The following is a 17,404-nucleotide window of genomic DNA, read 5'->3' as shown; positions in this document are numbered from 1 at the left end:
AGAGAAGGTAATGCGGTCTGATGAAACAAAAATGGAGCTTCTTGGTCTAAACTCCATTTGCCGTGTTTAAAGGAAGAAGGAGGATAAGTACAACCTCAAGAACACCATCCCTACTGTGAAGCATGGAGGTGGAAACATCATTCTTTGGGGATGCGTTTTTGCAAAGGGAACAGGACAACTGCAATGTATTGAGGGGAGGATGGATGAGGCCATGTATTTGGAGATCTTAGCCAACAACCTCCTTCCCTCAGTAACGCATTGAAGATGGGTCATGGCTGGGTCTTCCAGCATGACAACCCAAAGCACACAGCCAGGGCAACTAAGGAGTGGCTCCATAAGAAGCATCTCAAGATCCTGGAGTGGTCTAGCTAGTCTCCAGACCTGAACCCAATCAAAAATCTTTCAACAGAGCTGAAAGTCCATATTGCCCAGGAGAAGATCTGTATGGAAGAGTGGTCCAAACTCCCTGCTGCAGTGTGTGCAAAACCACACATATCCAGGTCCGAAAACTGCCTCAACCAAATTGCAAATATTTCCAGAGGTTGTAGGAAGCTTTCCATGCAGTTGATTGGTCAGCAAATTGACCTGACCTTGTGAAGAGAAAGGTGAGAAACACCAGAACCAACAATAGAGTCGAGCTGAAGGCCACCATAAAAGAAGCCTAGGCTTCCTTTCAGAGGTCCATCTCCATGCCACACCCAGACCAAGTACTGAATGTACCATGGACATGCTTTTTAAGCAGGTCTATTTCTCTGCATTAAAGATCCTTTAAATTGATCTGATGTATTATTTACCATTTTATGAGAAAGTGAATGCTGAGTTTTCATCAGCTGTCAGCCATAATTCTCAAAATAAACTAAAATAAATACTCTGAAAAATATTCTGTGTACTGATATAACAGTTTAAATTTTTTCCACTGGAATGGTGATAAAAATGTACCATTTTGAGGACACAAATGTAATTAGATGTACTTGTACATTCCACCACAGCAAATCTGCCTCAGACACAGCTAGGCAACCTGACCCATAATGTTCATTTTATGAAGAACCCTGATCGTCCTCTTCATGAGAATGTTGTATAACTGAGTGTCTTCAGTCAGAGGCTTCTTCAGATCTGCTGTAAGACAGACCTCTACAGGAGATCCTTCCTGCCCACAGCCATCAGCATCTACAACAGCTCTTTGAAGAAACCTGCATAATAAGAGCTACATTTAATTTCGCTTCAAGATTAATAAAATATCTTTGAATTTACCAAGGCTGCCCAGACAGGACACTAATAAACAGAACTGTATGCACATTAGATGTATGCCTATGTAACATATCCTTGCTGATTTTCCTTAACTTGTATATAGGAGATAGGGAAAATGTTAACTGTAGGCACAGGGGGAGGGGTACCATGAGGAAATGAGACAAAAATGCTTCGGGTTAATCAGTCGGTCAAAATAAATATGACATGACAAGAGGCAACACAGAAAAAGAATTTTTTATTCTTGAACTGTTCTTACAAGCAGTCCAACACGCAACTTTCTAACTCAAAAACAAAAGAATTGTTGAAACAAAATAAACTTTAGAATATTCACTGAATAATATTATCAGTCAGGCTGTTTTTACCTTAATTTGAATAACCCAAAAGCAGTAGTATTTGTGTTCGTGGCGTGTGAAAACAAGAAGAGTTTCAGATGGGTGTAAACTGGGGGATTTTCTAAAGGAAGCCTTGAATGAAAGCTTGAACGTGTGGAGGGGAGACGCGGCAAACCGGCTCCACGTGCACACAATAAATATGAAAAAGCACAGAGTCTGGTGTCTGAACAAAAATAATCATCTGGAACTTGCAGGTACAATATCTCTAATAAGTCTTTATGTGCAAGATTCGAGCTGAAGTCATCATCACAAACAATTATACTCACGTCGACATCCCCAACCTCCCCTCAAGTTCATTTTGTTTTCTACATTAAATCTTTTAAATAAACCTAGAGCATTTTGTCATTTCATATACACATATATTTATATATACTTTTCCTATATGCTGTCCTTTTTTAAATTGTGCTGAGCGTGTCTGAGCGAGAGAATCTGTGTGCGGCAGGAAAAAGTAAAACGTCCACCGGATGAGTATACAAGGTGTTAATGAGGCTCACGTATGCTTTCAAACTCACATGACATACAGTGCAGAGGGAAAAAATAACCCCAAAACTTTCAGGAACAAGTACACAGAACCGTGTGGTGTGTTCAGAATCCACACGGCACCATGGTGGAAAAGCAGACCTGAACACACAACCAGACACACAAACACCAGTGGAGAAATGTTTGGTCACAGCTTTGTGTCCTTCCAACAAAACGTCCACCTTAAAAAGTTTGAGTGGATTTTCAACGATTTGGCTGAGAAGCATCAAATCATCCAGTTTTTCGGTTAGTTCCACTCGTTCATTTGGAAAACAAAAAAGTTATTTGGCACATTTAACAACTGGTAAGTAACACGTTGGGCTAAAATGTGCAATAACAGAACGTTCAATGAAAACAAAAGCCATTTTGATTTACAAAAATAAAGACACCATAAAAGGTGGTAAAATCTCTACACGATAAGATTTCCCCCTGAAAAATAAAGGCCATCACAAAAAAGCAACAATTTACCTAAATCACCCCTTTTTTTACTGAATCTTGCAACTCCTAAACACCCCAGACCAGGACATTGTACTGCATAAAAAAATAAAAGCCCTGAAATGACAATAGCTTCCTCCTTCTGTCGCACATCCTCTACCACTGCGATTGTGTGACACCCCGTCCCTCACCCGTGGGGCATAAGAAAAACAGTAAATGAACCGGTGCTGAATATCTTTAAGCCCCATCTGAACGGGGTCACTGATTAATGGGAACTGAACAGACAGCTGATGTGTTGTTTTGTAAGCCGACTGAATGAGCTGAATCTTAGCTTCACCTCTCTTACCTTTCCTTTTCCTCCAGATATGACGATAACTTCAAACTGAACAGCTGCAGGAGCAAGATGACTCCTGCTTTTATAACTGCGTGCAGTATTTCAGAAACAAAAGTTTACCCAGTCTTTGGTACAGTTAAGACATGCAACTGATGCTTATTAAATGATTGAAAATTCAAAGGCCCAAAAAACTCCTAACTAAAAATAAAATCGAGTGAAACATTTTAAAATTCTGATGTTTTTAAACGAGATTGAGGATGAAAATTACAGGCAAAAATTTGAAAAATCCGAACTTGATTTAGTTGGACCTGAGAGAAGGCTCTGCTTCAATCCTCCATGTGGTTAGAAAATGTCATTTTCACATCATTTGCTTGAGTGCAACATACTGAACAAGCAAATAAAGCAACTTAATGTTCATGTAACAACTTCTACACCGAAGAGTGTCATTACTGGTGAAGGGGTGTTTTTATTTACTGGAAAAAAATTGATTTTTGTGGGGGCGTAATGACAGCTTGAGCCATGAGGTTTGGTGATGTCAAAATGAAACAATATTCCTGGAGACCCTGCTGTGTTTAAAACTCTTATTTTGTAGTGAGAAAGAAAAGGAAATAGTACTTGAGTCAGCTAATAAAGACATCTGGCTGCGCTGGCTGTCAACACTGAAGAAGCTCACGCCACTTTTAAATAGCTAATGTAGAAGCATTGTTGGAACTCAATAGAGAACTACAACTGAATAACTGCTAGCTAACAATGATGCTAAAGGTAGCATTGTTAACAGCTAAAGGTGCTAAAGATGAAGTTAGCATTTTTAGCCAAAGCATCGATAGCAGCTAACGTTAAAGGGAGCATTATTAGCATCATTAGCCGTTAATGCTTTCTACAGATGCTAAACTAAAAGGTTATTTGGCAGCTTCTTATATAGCTTGGACTGTATTTGATTGTTTTATAGTTCAACATCTAAAATACTTGGGCTGATCAAACCTGAACATGATAATTCTACTCTCAGATTTTTTCAAACACAATGTCAACTATAAAACGTTTATTCTGTTTGTGAAAACCCAAAAAAGAAGCATCAATCTCTTTTTTGGGACCAACTTAGAACTAGACAAGCATAAAAAACTAAGTATAGCCCAGTCAAAACCTGGACTGAAATTTTCCAAACCAATTACAAATTCCTTAAAAGTGTTGGTGATTTGTGAAACCTTTAAACTATTATGGAAAACAAAAGCAAAAAAGGGAACTTTTAGTTTTACAAAAAATATTGCTAAAAATCTTGTCTCGTGAACCTAATATGGTGAATATATTTGAGCTGGATATGTCCAGGTATTGACATAAATGTACCAGATTGGGATCGGTCTCTAGATACCATATGAAGATATTCTATGATGCAGGTTAGAGAGTAAAAGCTAGTGAAACTTTTTCTCAGCTTCAGCTCCTGTTTGTCCACCTTGTGCTCACTCTGCCAACACTGGCTGAACTTGTAAACCAACCAGGATGTGTGTGTCTGTGATGGCTTCATCTGAAAACAGCCCAGCAGAGGTAACTCAGCACTGACACCTGACAGAGAGCTGTCTCCACTCCTGCTCTCCCGCACCCCCACCCACTCTGCAGAAAAGAGGACGAATAGCCACGTCCCCCTATGGGGAAAGCCTTGGGAGGCACACAAAGAGGTTCCCCAACAATGCAAACACATTGGACTAAAACATTGGAGATGCACAGAGAAAGGGTTGCTTATATACACTGAATATGCCCCGCTCTGCTGCTGCCCCGTCCTCCTGCAGGCCTACATGCATTATAGTCCATGGTTACCCATCCCCAGGTACACTGGTCTTCACGGTTCCCATGGCAACCCGTTGCTGTTTGACAGCCAATGAAATCCCGGTCACCATGGAAACTGGCTGCACAGGAGCCAATCTGTAGAGTTTGTGGTCCTCCTGTTTTTCAAGCCTGGAATGATAAATTGCCGCCAACAAACACCTCTGTGAGGGTCTAGAGGGAAGGGGCGGCTCCTCCCGGCCACTCAGGTGACTCAAGTAAAATATCAATGTTGGCACTTTGCACACTTCAGTAACTGAGAAGGGGGATAAGAGGGAGGGACGACAGAATACACTAGAGCAGCAGATTATTTTCTTTTCTTAATGTTTGTGTGTGTGCGTTTGTTTTTACATTCCCCGCAGCACCCCGCCCCTTCTCAATTGCCTTCTATAAGAGGAGCGGGAGGAGGAATTTTCTCCTTTGATTGGACCTCCTGCTTGGTCTGATGTTTTAACATTTTATTTCATTTGGCAAAAGTCTTTCAGGTTGTCCGGGAGATCCAGTCAAAGCGAAGGGTCGGGGATGGAGGGACTAAGGAGATTCAGGGATGATAGAGGACCAGGTCAACAGTCCTCATCACATCCATGCAGAGGTTCTGTGTTCAGAGTTTCCCTCCCTTAGTCTGCCCTGTTTCCCTGTGACTTACAGAGTTCCGTGAATGAAACAGAAAAGAAATACGGAAACCTCCTCTGATCGTCGTCATGTCGGTGTGCAGTGTGGGTAAGGGGCTGGTGAGTCCATACACACACTGCGAGGCGTCGTGGTGAAGTTGGGGCTGATGTCTTGTAGAGATGAGGTGGTGCCCAGAGTATATGTGTGTCTACATGTTTGTGTGTGTGTGTGTATGTATGTGTATGTGTATATATATATAGTAATGTGTGCGCTCCTTTATTCACAGCCCGTTGCTGTTGCGGTGTGTGAGGGGAGGTTTGGAGAGCTCCACCGTGCCGGCTTGGCCCTTCCCAATCACCTTGGGGGCACGGCGCAGCAGCTTCTGTGCTTCTGTGAATGCCTCGTTCAGCTCTTTCTTCCACTGCACAAACTCAGGATCACTCTGAGAAGGCAAGAAAACAAATCAGCACTTGGGCTCATCGAAGCTTTACTAGTCAGGATCAACAGAAAGAAGCATCCCACCTCACACTGGAGAACAATCTGCTTCCCTCCTTTGATGCGTAATAGAATGCACTTCTTGTCTTTAACCTGCGTTTCTTCCACCGTCACAATCTGCTCCATGGTAAGCAGGTTTTGCTGTGAACAAAATTGACCAATCACACACGAGGTAACATGAAAGATGCCAAGTGTAAGGCAGCCATTTTTTTCAGGCCTGAGCTGATCTTTTGTGAAAGCAGTTCTAGTGCTGGTTTGTAAGACATGCCTGATCTCAACCCAGTTCCTCACGTTCTGACAGAAATAAATCTATACCAGTAAGCTGGTCTCATCATCAGCATCATTGTCAACATTGCCGAGTTGTTGCAACATTTGAGCCCACTACACTAGAGGCAGGATTTACCAGACCAATTATAGTTTGATCATTTTTAAAACGTCACTTTGCAGAGAATCGCTACCAGTTCAAGGTTAAAATGAAATGGGAACATCTAAATACACCAGAGATGTGTGGGCATGAACAGCTAGCTTTTATATTGCAGCGCTACCTCTTGAACTATTCACATTTTGTCATGGTTCAACAAACTTCAACACATTTTAGTGGAATTATAAATGACAGGCCAACACAGAATTCTGCATACTGGAGTACACAACTGTAATCTGCAGAGAAAAGGGACAACTAACAGAGCTTCTTCACATGAAATCAGACATGCACACAAAATGTTGTGGTGTAGCACAGAACTGATTAAAAACAGCTCCCCTGTCATCTTTCAGTTTTACTTTAATATCTCTGGCAGGCGTGGGTTCAAATCAAAGTTTCTTCTTCTGAAGTAATGTTAAGGTTTTGGAGCGGTCCAGCCAGAGTCCTGAACTGAATCTGTTAGAGGATCTGTGGATGGAGCTACAAATTAGGGTGATGGCAAGGAGGCCTTCCAACCTCAAACACTTGGAGTTCAAAGGGTAACTTTTCAAATACCAGAGGAAACATGTAAAAAGCTGCTCAGCAAATATAATAATAGTTTGACTGTTGTAATCAAGATTTTGCACTGTTATTTTATTTTATTATTTGGTCAGTATTGAGAGGGGTATGCATATTTGTGAGATGCCATTTTTAAATAAACTAAAAACAAAATTGTTAATTGATACTTCATTGTTTTATAATCTGTCTCATTTCCTATCAGAAACAAACTTCTTGATGGAGTGAAAATAATATTAAATCTGCCAGGAGGAAGAACACGAACATTTAGCACAAGCAACATAGGCTAAGGTCTGGACATGGAAATAATTTCCCATTCCCTGCTGTTTTTCCACATGTATCCAGACCAGGAAAATAGTCTACTGTTTTCCGATTTTTCCAGGCAGTGTAGGAACCCTGAACAAAGAGGCTCGAAGACAAAGCAATAAGACTTCTGCCTCAAGTTTAGTTCTAAGACCTTGTTGGCTTAAATCTGGTTTCACTCACAGCTTGTTGCTGAAGACACCACAGGTTGTGAAAGGCTGCAAGCTAAAGATGTCAGAGACCCTATCAGGACAGAGAGCTGTGTGAGCTCCTGGGCAGCACTAAGGGAAGGCTGCTCTTCATCTAACTGCAGCAGGAAGTGGAAGCAGGAAACACATGTACTGCTAAGTAGAAAGCAGGGAGGTGAACCACAGGTGTGGATATGTTGTGGACACAGACAGCAGAGACACTCACCCTGTCTTTAAGTAATTTTAAAGGCTTTAGCCACTTCTCCTTCAGAGGTGAGATGGGATAAACGGACAGAAAGACAAACGACATTCTCACACAGAGAGACAGAACAGCCTGACACCAAAACAGACATACAGTGTAAACATGAAGAGCAACATGACTGCACACTCACCCGTGACTCGCCCTCTCCTCTCCACTCCACTCGGTTGGGGAACAGATAGAAGTAGCGGCGCTGCCACTGAGTGAGGAATGGGTTCCCCAGCTTCAGCATGTAGCCGTGCATTATACAGTCCTTCCCCAAAGCATAGTCTTTACACACACACAGACACACACTTAGAATGTGAGAGAACTGGTCAAACTGTGGAGAGCACTTCCCAGGCTGGTCTCATTACCTTCCTCATGGCCAAGCTGCTTGTTCTTGGTCCTCTTGCGAGCCTCTATCTTGTCCGTGTCCAAGTTGACCGCCTCGTAGACGGTCTCGGCCACCTCCTGCTGCCAGCGCTCCGATATGACCAGAGGGAAGTTTTTGTATAGCTCCTGGTCGCTGTCCAGCAGCTGCAGGAGAGACAGAGAGAAGACAAAGCAGCATGGTGAGTAGCAACGTCACCATGAAAGCAGGACTGAAGATAAAGACCAGGAATGTTGCCCGAAGCTTGGACCTCTTGGGTCAACCACTTCATCAGTGCCGACTTCAGAGTCCGAATCCTGCTGCTTTCTTTTAACCCTTAATTTGGTTATCAACAGTTAAGTATTAAAACAATGACTTTTTAGATAGGTTGGTTAGCTGTAGAGCAGGTAGGAAACTGCCTGAAAACTAATTTATTCTCTGCTTATTTTGTATTACGTGTCATAACTTATTACTGTCAGATATCCTACGCTTGCAAATTGAAAAACTACATTAAAGTAAAGATTTCTGACAGTTTGTTAATAAAATACTGACATCAGAACAGTAATTGGGTAAATATCTTCTTAGCTGCTGCTTCATGTGTATCATGGGCGCTACAGTTTTTCACAAAATATAAAACCTGCTTAAAATCGGTGTTTCATAATGATCACACACACGGCTTTTCAGCATAAACAAACAACTGTAACATGTGGAGTAAGGTTGGGACTCAAAATCAGTTGTGTCCTTGTCAAAGCCACAGAACAGTCTTTGACAATGGATTTGAATTGCTTTAATTTTTTATATTAAGCATGATCAACAGGTTGCTGAAAACTAAAACTCTTTCAGACACCTTCTGACTCTTATCTTGATCAGACCTTAATAGAGGACTCTTGAAGTTTCTGAGACACCAGCATGCAGCCTAGCTGCTTTCAGGCTAAGCCAGGAGTATCTGACTATGAAATGTAAAAGCTGTGTCCAGTGATGGATACTCAAAGTCCTGCCAGCAGCTGCAGTGTAAGATAAGAGGATTATAAATGTAGCATGTGGATGCTCCAGGAGTTGTTTTACCTTGATGCCCTTGGTGTCCTCCTCATCAAACGAGCCGATGTCAAAAGCGTCTGCAGCGTTTACCTCTCCCCTGGGTGGGATTAAAGGAGGGGGGTACTGCAGCAGGGAGAACAGAGAGAGAACTGTCAGGTCATGGGGTGGGGGCACAAATAAGCACAGATGGAAATGGCTAAGAAAGAAACAGAGAGCAAGAGTAACAACAAGGCAACAACAGTGAGGGACCCCAATTCACTGCAGGTTTAATGCCAGTTTCCTGACTGGACCTAAGCTGATTGACAAACACAGTTTGTTTTTCTGCTTCAGCACACCTGGTATCAGTGGATGGCGGATTACCAGGCTTTCGCTGACTCGCAGTCACCAGAATCTGGTGTGTTACAGCAGAGAGGCATCTAAAACATGCAGGGCAGTGTGCCTTGAGGACCAGGGTTGAAAAAACAATGGCCTAGATATACCCAGAAACACAGCATGCATCTATCTATCTATCTCTCTATCTCTCTATCTATATAAATATATCAATACATATATCTATATCGATACATAGATATAGATCTATATCTATAAAGATATATATATCTCTATCTCTATCTATATATATATATAGATATAGATATTGATAGATAGACAGACAGAGAGAGAAATGCAGTTATATTTGTATAACAGTGGCGATTGCTCTAAGACTGCAAGGGAAGCTCAGCTTCCCGTAAAATGTCAAAAAATAACTGATCAAATATATACTGTTGTGTGTTCATGTCATTGACTAAATATGCGCTACAACGCGCTCAACATTTGTTCAGAATCAGCTTCTTATCTCTGGTAACGACGCGGCTTTCCTCTCATTCATTCCCGCAGCTTCACAGCTTTAAACAGTGAGTTCAATGCTGGGCTTTGTCCCGCCCATCGGACGGTCAGCGAAATGAGCAAATCAGCGATCTTGAAATTGAGCTTCCCTTCCTTGAAAGACCAGCATCCGCCACTGCTGTATATATATCTAATCTAAATATAAATATACATATATATATATATATAAATATATATATGTATATATATATATATATATATATATATAGAGAGAGAGAGAGAGAGAGAGATGGATATTGTGGATAACATTTCTTTACTTCAAGAAATTATAAGTTGAGTGCAACAAAGTGCAAATAATAAAGTAACTGGTGGAAATGAACGTCAGTCTCAATAACTCAGAGCAAATGAAAGGAAACGGACCAAAAGCTGAAAACATGAAGTGATGAAGTTCACTCACCTTCTGCAGGTACACCTGCTGCCAGTCGATACCTTTGAAAAACTGATGCTCCTTCACCTCCAGTGCTCTGCGTGCGTGAGACACAGAAACAGATTAACTGTTACATTTCATTTCAACACAAGGTGGCAGTGTTGCCCACATTGATTCTCTGAGTCAACTTCATCCTGTCCATCAAACAGCCAGATGTAAAATGACAGCACTGAATGAAGTAGCCCTGAAGGAAGTAGTTTAATTTCACCCAGTCCTAATGAGCCCCATCCTACAAAAGCTAACAGGTAAGCTGGTCTGCCTGCATGTTGATGCGGATCTCAACAGAGATGTCATGCGTGTTTTTGTCATACCCTCGACCCTGGCAACCCAGCCGCTTGGACACATCTCTTTGCAGCAACCCCTCCAGGAGATCTTTGAGCTCTGGGGTGAACGAGTCTGGTAGCTCCACATTCTGCAGGGAACAGAAAGAAAAGGGGAAGGAGTTAGACATTATTTGATGAAAGCTCCGCATCCTTTGGATATATTACTGCTTTGCAAGAAAAAAACATCAAGCCACCTGCTCCCACAGAGAACTGAAACAAGTGTTACTGAATGAAACCCGACTACACAGTTGAAACCAGTTATTTGCATAAGCTATATAAAGAGATGAAACCTTTTTTTTTTCCACAGTCTTGCATTAAATCAGATTAAACACCTGTTTTAGGTCATCCTTAAAACTTAGAAATGTACACATTTCCTCAGTATTTGATATAATTGCCTTTTAAACTGCATGGCTTTGGGAAACTGTTTTGGGTAACCTTCCACAAGCTTCTCATAATAGCTTGCTAGGATTTTGCCCTATTCCTCAAGGCATAACTGGGGCTTGTAGGCTATCTTAGTAACGCAACTCATCAGTTCTAACCACACATTTTCTCTGGGACTGAGATCAGGGCTTTGTGATGGACACTGCAAAACACTGACTTTCAGGCACTTTGTAATTTTTTCGGTGGACTTTTTGGGGTTGTTGTCCAAGCCTCAACTTCCTAGCTGACGTCCTGAGTTGCTTCAATATTTCCATATAATGTTCTGTCCACATCAAGTCATTTAGCCAAAACATGTTAAGCTCGGGTCTACTTAATTAATGGAATGACGGCTGGACATTCCCAAGCTGTGGACTCCAGCTTGTAATTGAACAGATGAATGTGGGACCTCCAAGCATCTTGAAACTGTAGCCAAAAATGAACCAGACCCATGGAGGTTCACTAATCTCCTCCAGATTTTATTTCATTTCTCCATGTCTCATACGGAAGCAGTATGTATGAGGTGCTGCTTTCAGGAACCTACAAAGCTATCTGATTATCACCTGGGATTACCCAAATTGTTTAAAACAGAATAATCTAATTGTATATAAACTTCCCTAAACCTATCTCTTTCTAGCTTTTATTTTTACTAATCATGGCTGACCTAAAAAAACAAAAAGGAAACATTTTGTCTGATTTAATGAAAGAAAGGAAATGTCTGTTTTATGTGGGGTGTGTGAACATCTGGTTTCAGCTTAAACAGTTGCATTAGTGTTTCCCAGATTTTTGTCAACATCCTTCTTCATCGCGCTTGGAGAAGTAGACAGGTGTTAGAGCCAAGTTAATCCATCAGGCAGCATTACTGTGGATTATAGCGATGCAACAGTAGATCCCTAAAATCAAACATTAAAATGGGATTACTGTGGAGCTCCAGCTGCATCTTCATCCAGAGCAGGACATTTATTTGGGTTGCAGTTTAAAGGCATGCAATCTTTTTTCACTTTCCATTTTAAACCAATTAAACAGGTCATTAGGTAGAGGTGGACCAATTGTTCTTTATGGCCGATGCATCTTTACAAAACCCCCACTTATGCTGAACAATTCACATTTTTGGGTTGGTACTTGCAGGTTGTTTTAAAATAGCAAAACATTCAAAACTAAGTCTTTAACCTTAAACAGTGTCAAAAGGCACCTTCAAGCTGATTCAGCCAATATATAGGGAACAAACATGGTGCTGTGTGCACCACGCTGAGACTGGCTTCTGTTTGAGGAGCTCAAAAAGAAGATTCTACATATCCATGTTAAAGGTAAAGGTAGGGGCTACAAGACCATCTTCAAGCAACCCCATGTTTCTTTGACCACAGCTAGCAATAGGAGGTTCAGGTTCAGATGACAGCAGCCATTCTCCCAGAATGTGGACCTGTGGGAATGCAACCACCCAGATTATTTTTAAACATAATGGGCTCCATGGAAGAAGACCCTTGGTAGGTTTCTCTACTATGAGAAAAACAAAGGAAATTCAGAAATTCATCTAAATGTATGTTGACGAGCCCGAGAGACTGAGAGAATATCCTTTAGGCTGATGAGAAAAGTGGAACCTTTAGGCCAGTCACATTTAGCTCTTTGATAACAGGAGGAAGGGTGAAGTTTTTAAGAACACCAGAACAACTGTGAAACATGACTGGGGTTTGAGTTTATTTTAGGACTGCTTTGCTGTATCTGATATGGGAAACCTTTAATCTATGCAGGGAACAATTAAATCTCAACACGAAAACGGCATCCAGGGCCCACAACTGCTGTCTAGAGTCAAATAGCCCAGCTTCAGTCACAGCCCATGAGCCAACAGGGTTATGGCCCAGAACATACAGTTCAGGAATGGCTGAGAATGACATACTGATCTGTTCTCATCAGGACCTCTGTGAGACCAGATCTGAATACTACTGAACTTCTGTGGCTGCAGTTTCAAACTCAGGTCCTTGAGGACTGCCGTCTCACAGGTTTTAGATGCATCCCTGGTCCCTGCACCTAAAGGCAAAGGCTGAATCATCATCACTAAATCCTGCCAATCACAAAGTTATCTGATTCAGGTGTGTTGAAGCAGACATGGAAAAGTTGCAGGTCAGGGAGTTGGAGGCCCTGGTCTATGGAAAGATCTGAACACCACAGGGTGGAGACACCACCCTTCGAAACCGGGACAATTTAAGCAGTTTCTCAGGAAGCAGTTTCTGTACTTCACAACGCAAACATGGATGTCGCGTTGTGAAGTACAGACACCGCTGGCTGGCAGTGACAGCTGGAAAAGGTCATGCCCTTAAATATTAACTTAACGGTTTAATCTTTTTAGTGCAGGCCATTTTTATTTGTTCAGTCAGTCAGTCATTTTCTACCGCTTATTCCATAGTGGGTCGCGGGGGAGCTGGTGCCTATCTCCAGCAGTCTATGGGCGAGAGGCGGGGTACACCCTGGACAGGTCGCCAGTCCATCACAGGGCAACACACATACAACCACGCACACACTCATTCATACACCTAAGGGAAATTTAGAGTGACCAATTAACCTAACAGGCATGTCTTTGGACTGTGGGAGGAAGCCGGAGTACCCGGTGAGAACCCACGCATGCACGGGGAGAACATGCAAACTCCATGCAGAAAGACCCCAGGCCGGGAATCGAACCCAGGACCTTCTTGCTGCAAGGCAACAGTGCTACCAACTGCGCCACCGTTTTATTTGTTCAATTATAGAAAATATTTACACCAATCAATTAAAAATCAAGGTCTGATTTATGTTACAAAATGAATAAATAGTTGAGGTTTAGCTGTGTTTCCTGTTTATTAAAGTGTAAATGGACTGAATGTATATAGTGACCAGTCCTACTGACCACTAAAAGCCTTTACACCAGAGACACACCCACCATCTCTGACTGCAAGGTGACCAGTCCTCCCACTGAGCCCATCGCCCTGAACCAACACACCTGGCCGCCACAAAAAAGCAACATATAGAAGTCCCACACACTGAGAAAACAAATCACTTATTTTCCTACAGTAGTGTTGTGAACTGTAGCCTGGATGTGAGGTTGTCAGGCTGTTTCCACCCCCTTTACAGTATCTCTGCAGCAGCTTGTTTGCCTGTTGCTGACAGATTTTATCTGCTGCATGGAGATGTTTCAGAGCTCGGAGGTGCCAGCGACTGGGACCTGCTCCATCCATCTCTTCCTGTCTCGGTCTCCCCAGGTGTCTGCTTCCGTCTTGTTTATGCAACGAGGTCTTCCATCATGTTTAATAAACACAAAGACCTATAGTGGTGTATTTTTAGACCACTTCGTGTTGAATTGCAGTCTTTCACAGAGTCGCTGCCAGCCATCTCTCTTACACACAGACACACCCAGACCAGGATTAGTGGATAAACCAGATTGAGTAGCTGGATTTAAATCCTAATCTGGATTTATTGCGATCTAAAAGATAATACTTTCTCTCTTTAGAGGTCCTGCTCTGGCAAACAGGGGTGAGCAGCTCTACTTTGGAAGCACAAGCGCTGGCAAAGCTGCTGTACTGCTTCACTCTGCAACTCATCACTAAACACTCTGTGTTTAGTGTGAATGGAGAGGGGGAGGATGGCCAGAAGAGGTGGGCGAAAGTACATATGTCACCATGTGGGCTCAATGGATATCATTCATCCTGAGGGTGGTCCATGACATCAAAAAGGCTCGGCAGCATATTCCTCGGAGAGGCTACACATGCACAGGGATTGTTCTGAGGGTGATGCTAGATTCTTTTAAATTGTGGATGGTTTCAGCTTTTCCTTCAGTGAATCTGACCAGTCATTAGACTTATAATGCAATGAAACCCTGTTTTCACAACAATAACATTAACAGTAAGTCTACTCATGGCTCTATAAACTCCTGCAGGATATCTAGTGAGCTGGTCATTACTATGGATTTGGACACAGGCCCTTTGAGTAAAATTAAAGTATTGACACATTTAAATAATTACGCAACACAACAGGGCTCATCTGAGAAAGGAAAAGCAGGACGAGCAACTAATGCTCCGCTCCATTTGTCTCAGTTGTCAAGGGGCGGGAAATGGTTTTGTAATACAGTTTGTTGAAGAAGAAAAAAACGCTCAGCAGATTTTCTTTCTTCCATGGATGCCGGTTAGGAACTTATTTTGCTTCAGACCTTCCCAGAACACATCTGAATGTACAGTACAGTCATGAGATGGATCTGAATGGCTGTGTTATGTATGCCGAGTGTGTTTACACCTGTTCATACAGCAGTACACGGATTGGTTTAGGATCTGTTTTAAAATCAGGAGTCATACAGTAGTATATGTAAATTTAAACCTTAATTTGACAACACACAACATACTTGTACTTGTGTGTCTTTACCCTCAACCCTGCACACACAAACACCATTATGATTTTAGGTGACAGGTCAACACAAAGTACTGCATGATTAAAAAATGGAAGGTAAACAATAGATGGTTTCCATTTCTTTAAATAGGCATCTGAAAAGTGTGGTGTGCCTTTGCATTCAGTTGCATTTGACGCACCACCGTTGGCAGCAACTAAAGCTGCGAGTCTTTGGGGTCTTTACCAGCCTACCACATCTGCAGACAGAACTGACTCTTGCCCATGCTGCTCTGTCAATCAACAAAGCTCAGTCAGATTGGATAGAGTTTCTGTGAACATTCACTTCCAAGTCCTGCCACAGATTCTCAATTGGTTTTAGGTTTGGACTTTAACTGGGCCATTCTACCACATGAGTATTCTCTGATCTAAATCCTTCCAGTGTAGCTCTGGCTGTATATAGTTAGAGTTCTTGATATCTTGCTGGAAGTTGACCCTCTGTCTTAATCTCAGGCTACATCCATCTCCCCATCCACTTTGATCAGCTTCCCTAATAGTTATCATGCCCAACTATTTTTTATTTACAAATAATATATTTTTTTAATAAAAAAGTTAGAAAACCATGTATTATTATACACTACTTTGTGTAGGTCAACGACCTTAAAATCTGACCAAATGGATTGAAGTTTGTGGTATAGAAAAAGTTAAAAAGGGGTGTGAATACCTTTGTAAGGCATAATATTAAAATTTGGGGAAAAAGGGGAACCTAGACATATTTTCTGTTAGAACATCCACCATTAGCAGACTGTTTTCTCCCTGCACTATCCATGTAGAAATGATATTTGGACAGTTTAGCTGCCTTGGGGGCAGTCAAAATGCCTCTGACCCAGAGATGGTATCTGGATCTTTATCTGTGATCCTTTCATCGCCTGCATCTTCCTGTGACACAGGAGAGTGAACACAAAATCAAGTAAGTGCTGGACAATGGACACATTTCTATCTGTAGGACAAACCTAAACTTGATTATAGCAACCTTGGAGTCTGCTCGCATCAGTTGTTCACAAGTGTCCATAACAATTGTGTGCATTTGGAATGAAGCAAAGCAGACCTGAGACTCATATTGCTTTATAGTGCGTTTACACAGAGAAGGATCCCTGTATAATGAGGGTATATCTGCAGCTGCAGGGATGTGTCTTACCATGGTCAGCGTCATGCGGTCTATCTCATGTTTGTCTTTGGTCTTGTGCTGTCTGAAGGGGCTGTGCCTGAAGAAGACAGAGAGGAGACCCTGATGACACCACTGAAGATGAGTGGAAACAGGATGAAGGCGTGGAAGTGAGGGGAACGTGTGAAGATGGTGAGGGGGAAGAAAACAGCTGCACATTCACACACACAGCACCACTGACTCAAGTTCTTTTCAGAGCATATCACGTTCCAACCTTCTTAGTTCAAATTTAAAACGTACAGCCCAATAATTCAGGAAGGGTAATTTGTACAGGTTGACTAACTCTAAGATGTGGAGGATAAGACTGATCACAACCTGAAAGGAAGCTTCTTTAACCACTGCTCCATCACTGTTTGGTGCTAACTAACTTCGTTGCACAGATGAAGCTGTGGAAGTCCGGCTGCAATCACTATCAAGGTTACCAACAGACTGCTATGATGGAGGGATCCATGTGCTTGAAATAATTGTCGTCTTGTGTTGCCAATGGTTACCCCGAAAGGAAAGAGTGGAGTAATCCTTGCTTTGCATTAAAATGCCCTCACGTTGAAGAAAACAGCTGCTAACAAATGATGGAGAAAAAAAAAAAAACGTTCTCCAGATCAGTAAGAACTTCAAGGTGAGGCTGCAGTAAAGAAGGTTTCAGCAAGCACCAGGACAGACTCCTACTCAGAAGTGAGCTGCCACCATTGCATGGCTTGCTCAACATTGGAAGCATGTGGGTATATAAATGCACCTGCATGCACAGCGGGACAAAAATGTTTAGATAAAGACAGCAAAGAAGCCACTTCTGTCCAACAAAAACATCACAGACTGACTAAAATGC

General features: G+C 42.0%; 1 protein-coding gene across 1 annotated transcript in view; it reads right to left on the bottom strand.

Annotated features, from left to right (window-relative positions):
- Positions 1-1,464: 1,464 nt before the first annotated feature.
- The window catches only part of grk3 (G protein-coupled receptor kinase 3), an 84,655-nt gene continuing 68,715 nt past the window's right edge, over positions 1,465-17,404 (bottom strand). The window contains exons 15-22 of the mRNA XM_047372398.1: positions 16,555-16,621; positions 10,584-10,684; positions 10,243-10,309; positions 8,988-9,083; positions 7,927-8,089; positions 7,707-7,843; positions 5,878-5,991; positions 1,465-5,797 (exon numbers count right to left, since the gene is read on the bottom strand). Of these exons, the coding sequence (XP_047228354.1) occupies positions 5,636-5,797; positions 5,878-5,991; positions 7,707-7,843; positions 7,927-8,089; positions 8,988-9,083; positions 10,243-10,309; positions 10,584-10,684; positions 16,555-16,621 (907 nt within the window). The 3' untranslated portion in view covers positions 1,465-5,635. The remainder of the gene's footprint in view (positions 5,798-5,877; positions 5,992-7,706; positions 7,844-7,926; positions 8,090-8,987; positions 9,084-10,242; positions 10,310-10,583; positions 10,685-16,554; positions 16,622-17,404) is intronic.

This window comes from Girardinichthys multiradiatus, chromosome 8, assembly GCF_021462225.1.
Source record: "Girardinichthys multiradiatus isolate DD_20200921_A chromosome 8, DD_fGirMul_XY1, whole genome shotgun sequence".
In the NCBI taxonomy this organism is placed as follows: Eukaryota; Metazoa; Chordata; class Actinopteri; order Cyprinodontiformes; family Goodeidae; genus Girardinichthys; species Girardinichthys multiradiatus.
Note: the sequence above shows the minus strand (reverse complement) of the source record. Positions and strands in the feature narration are given on the sequence as shown.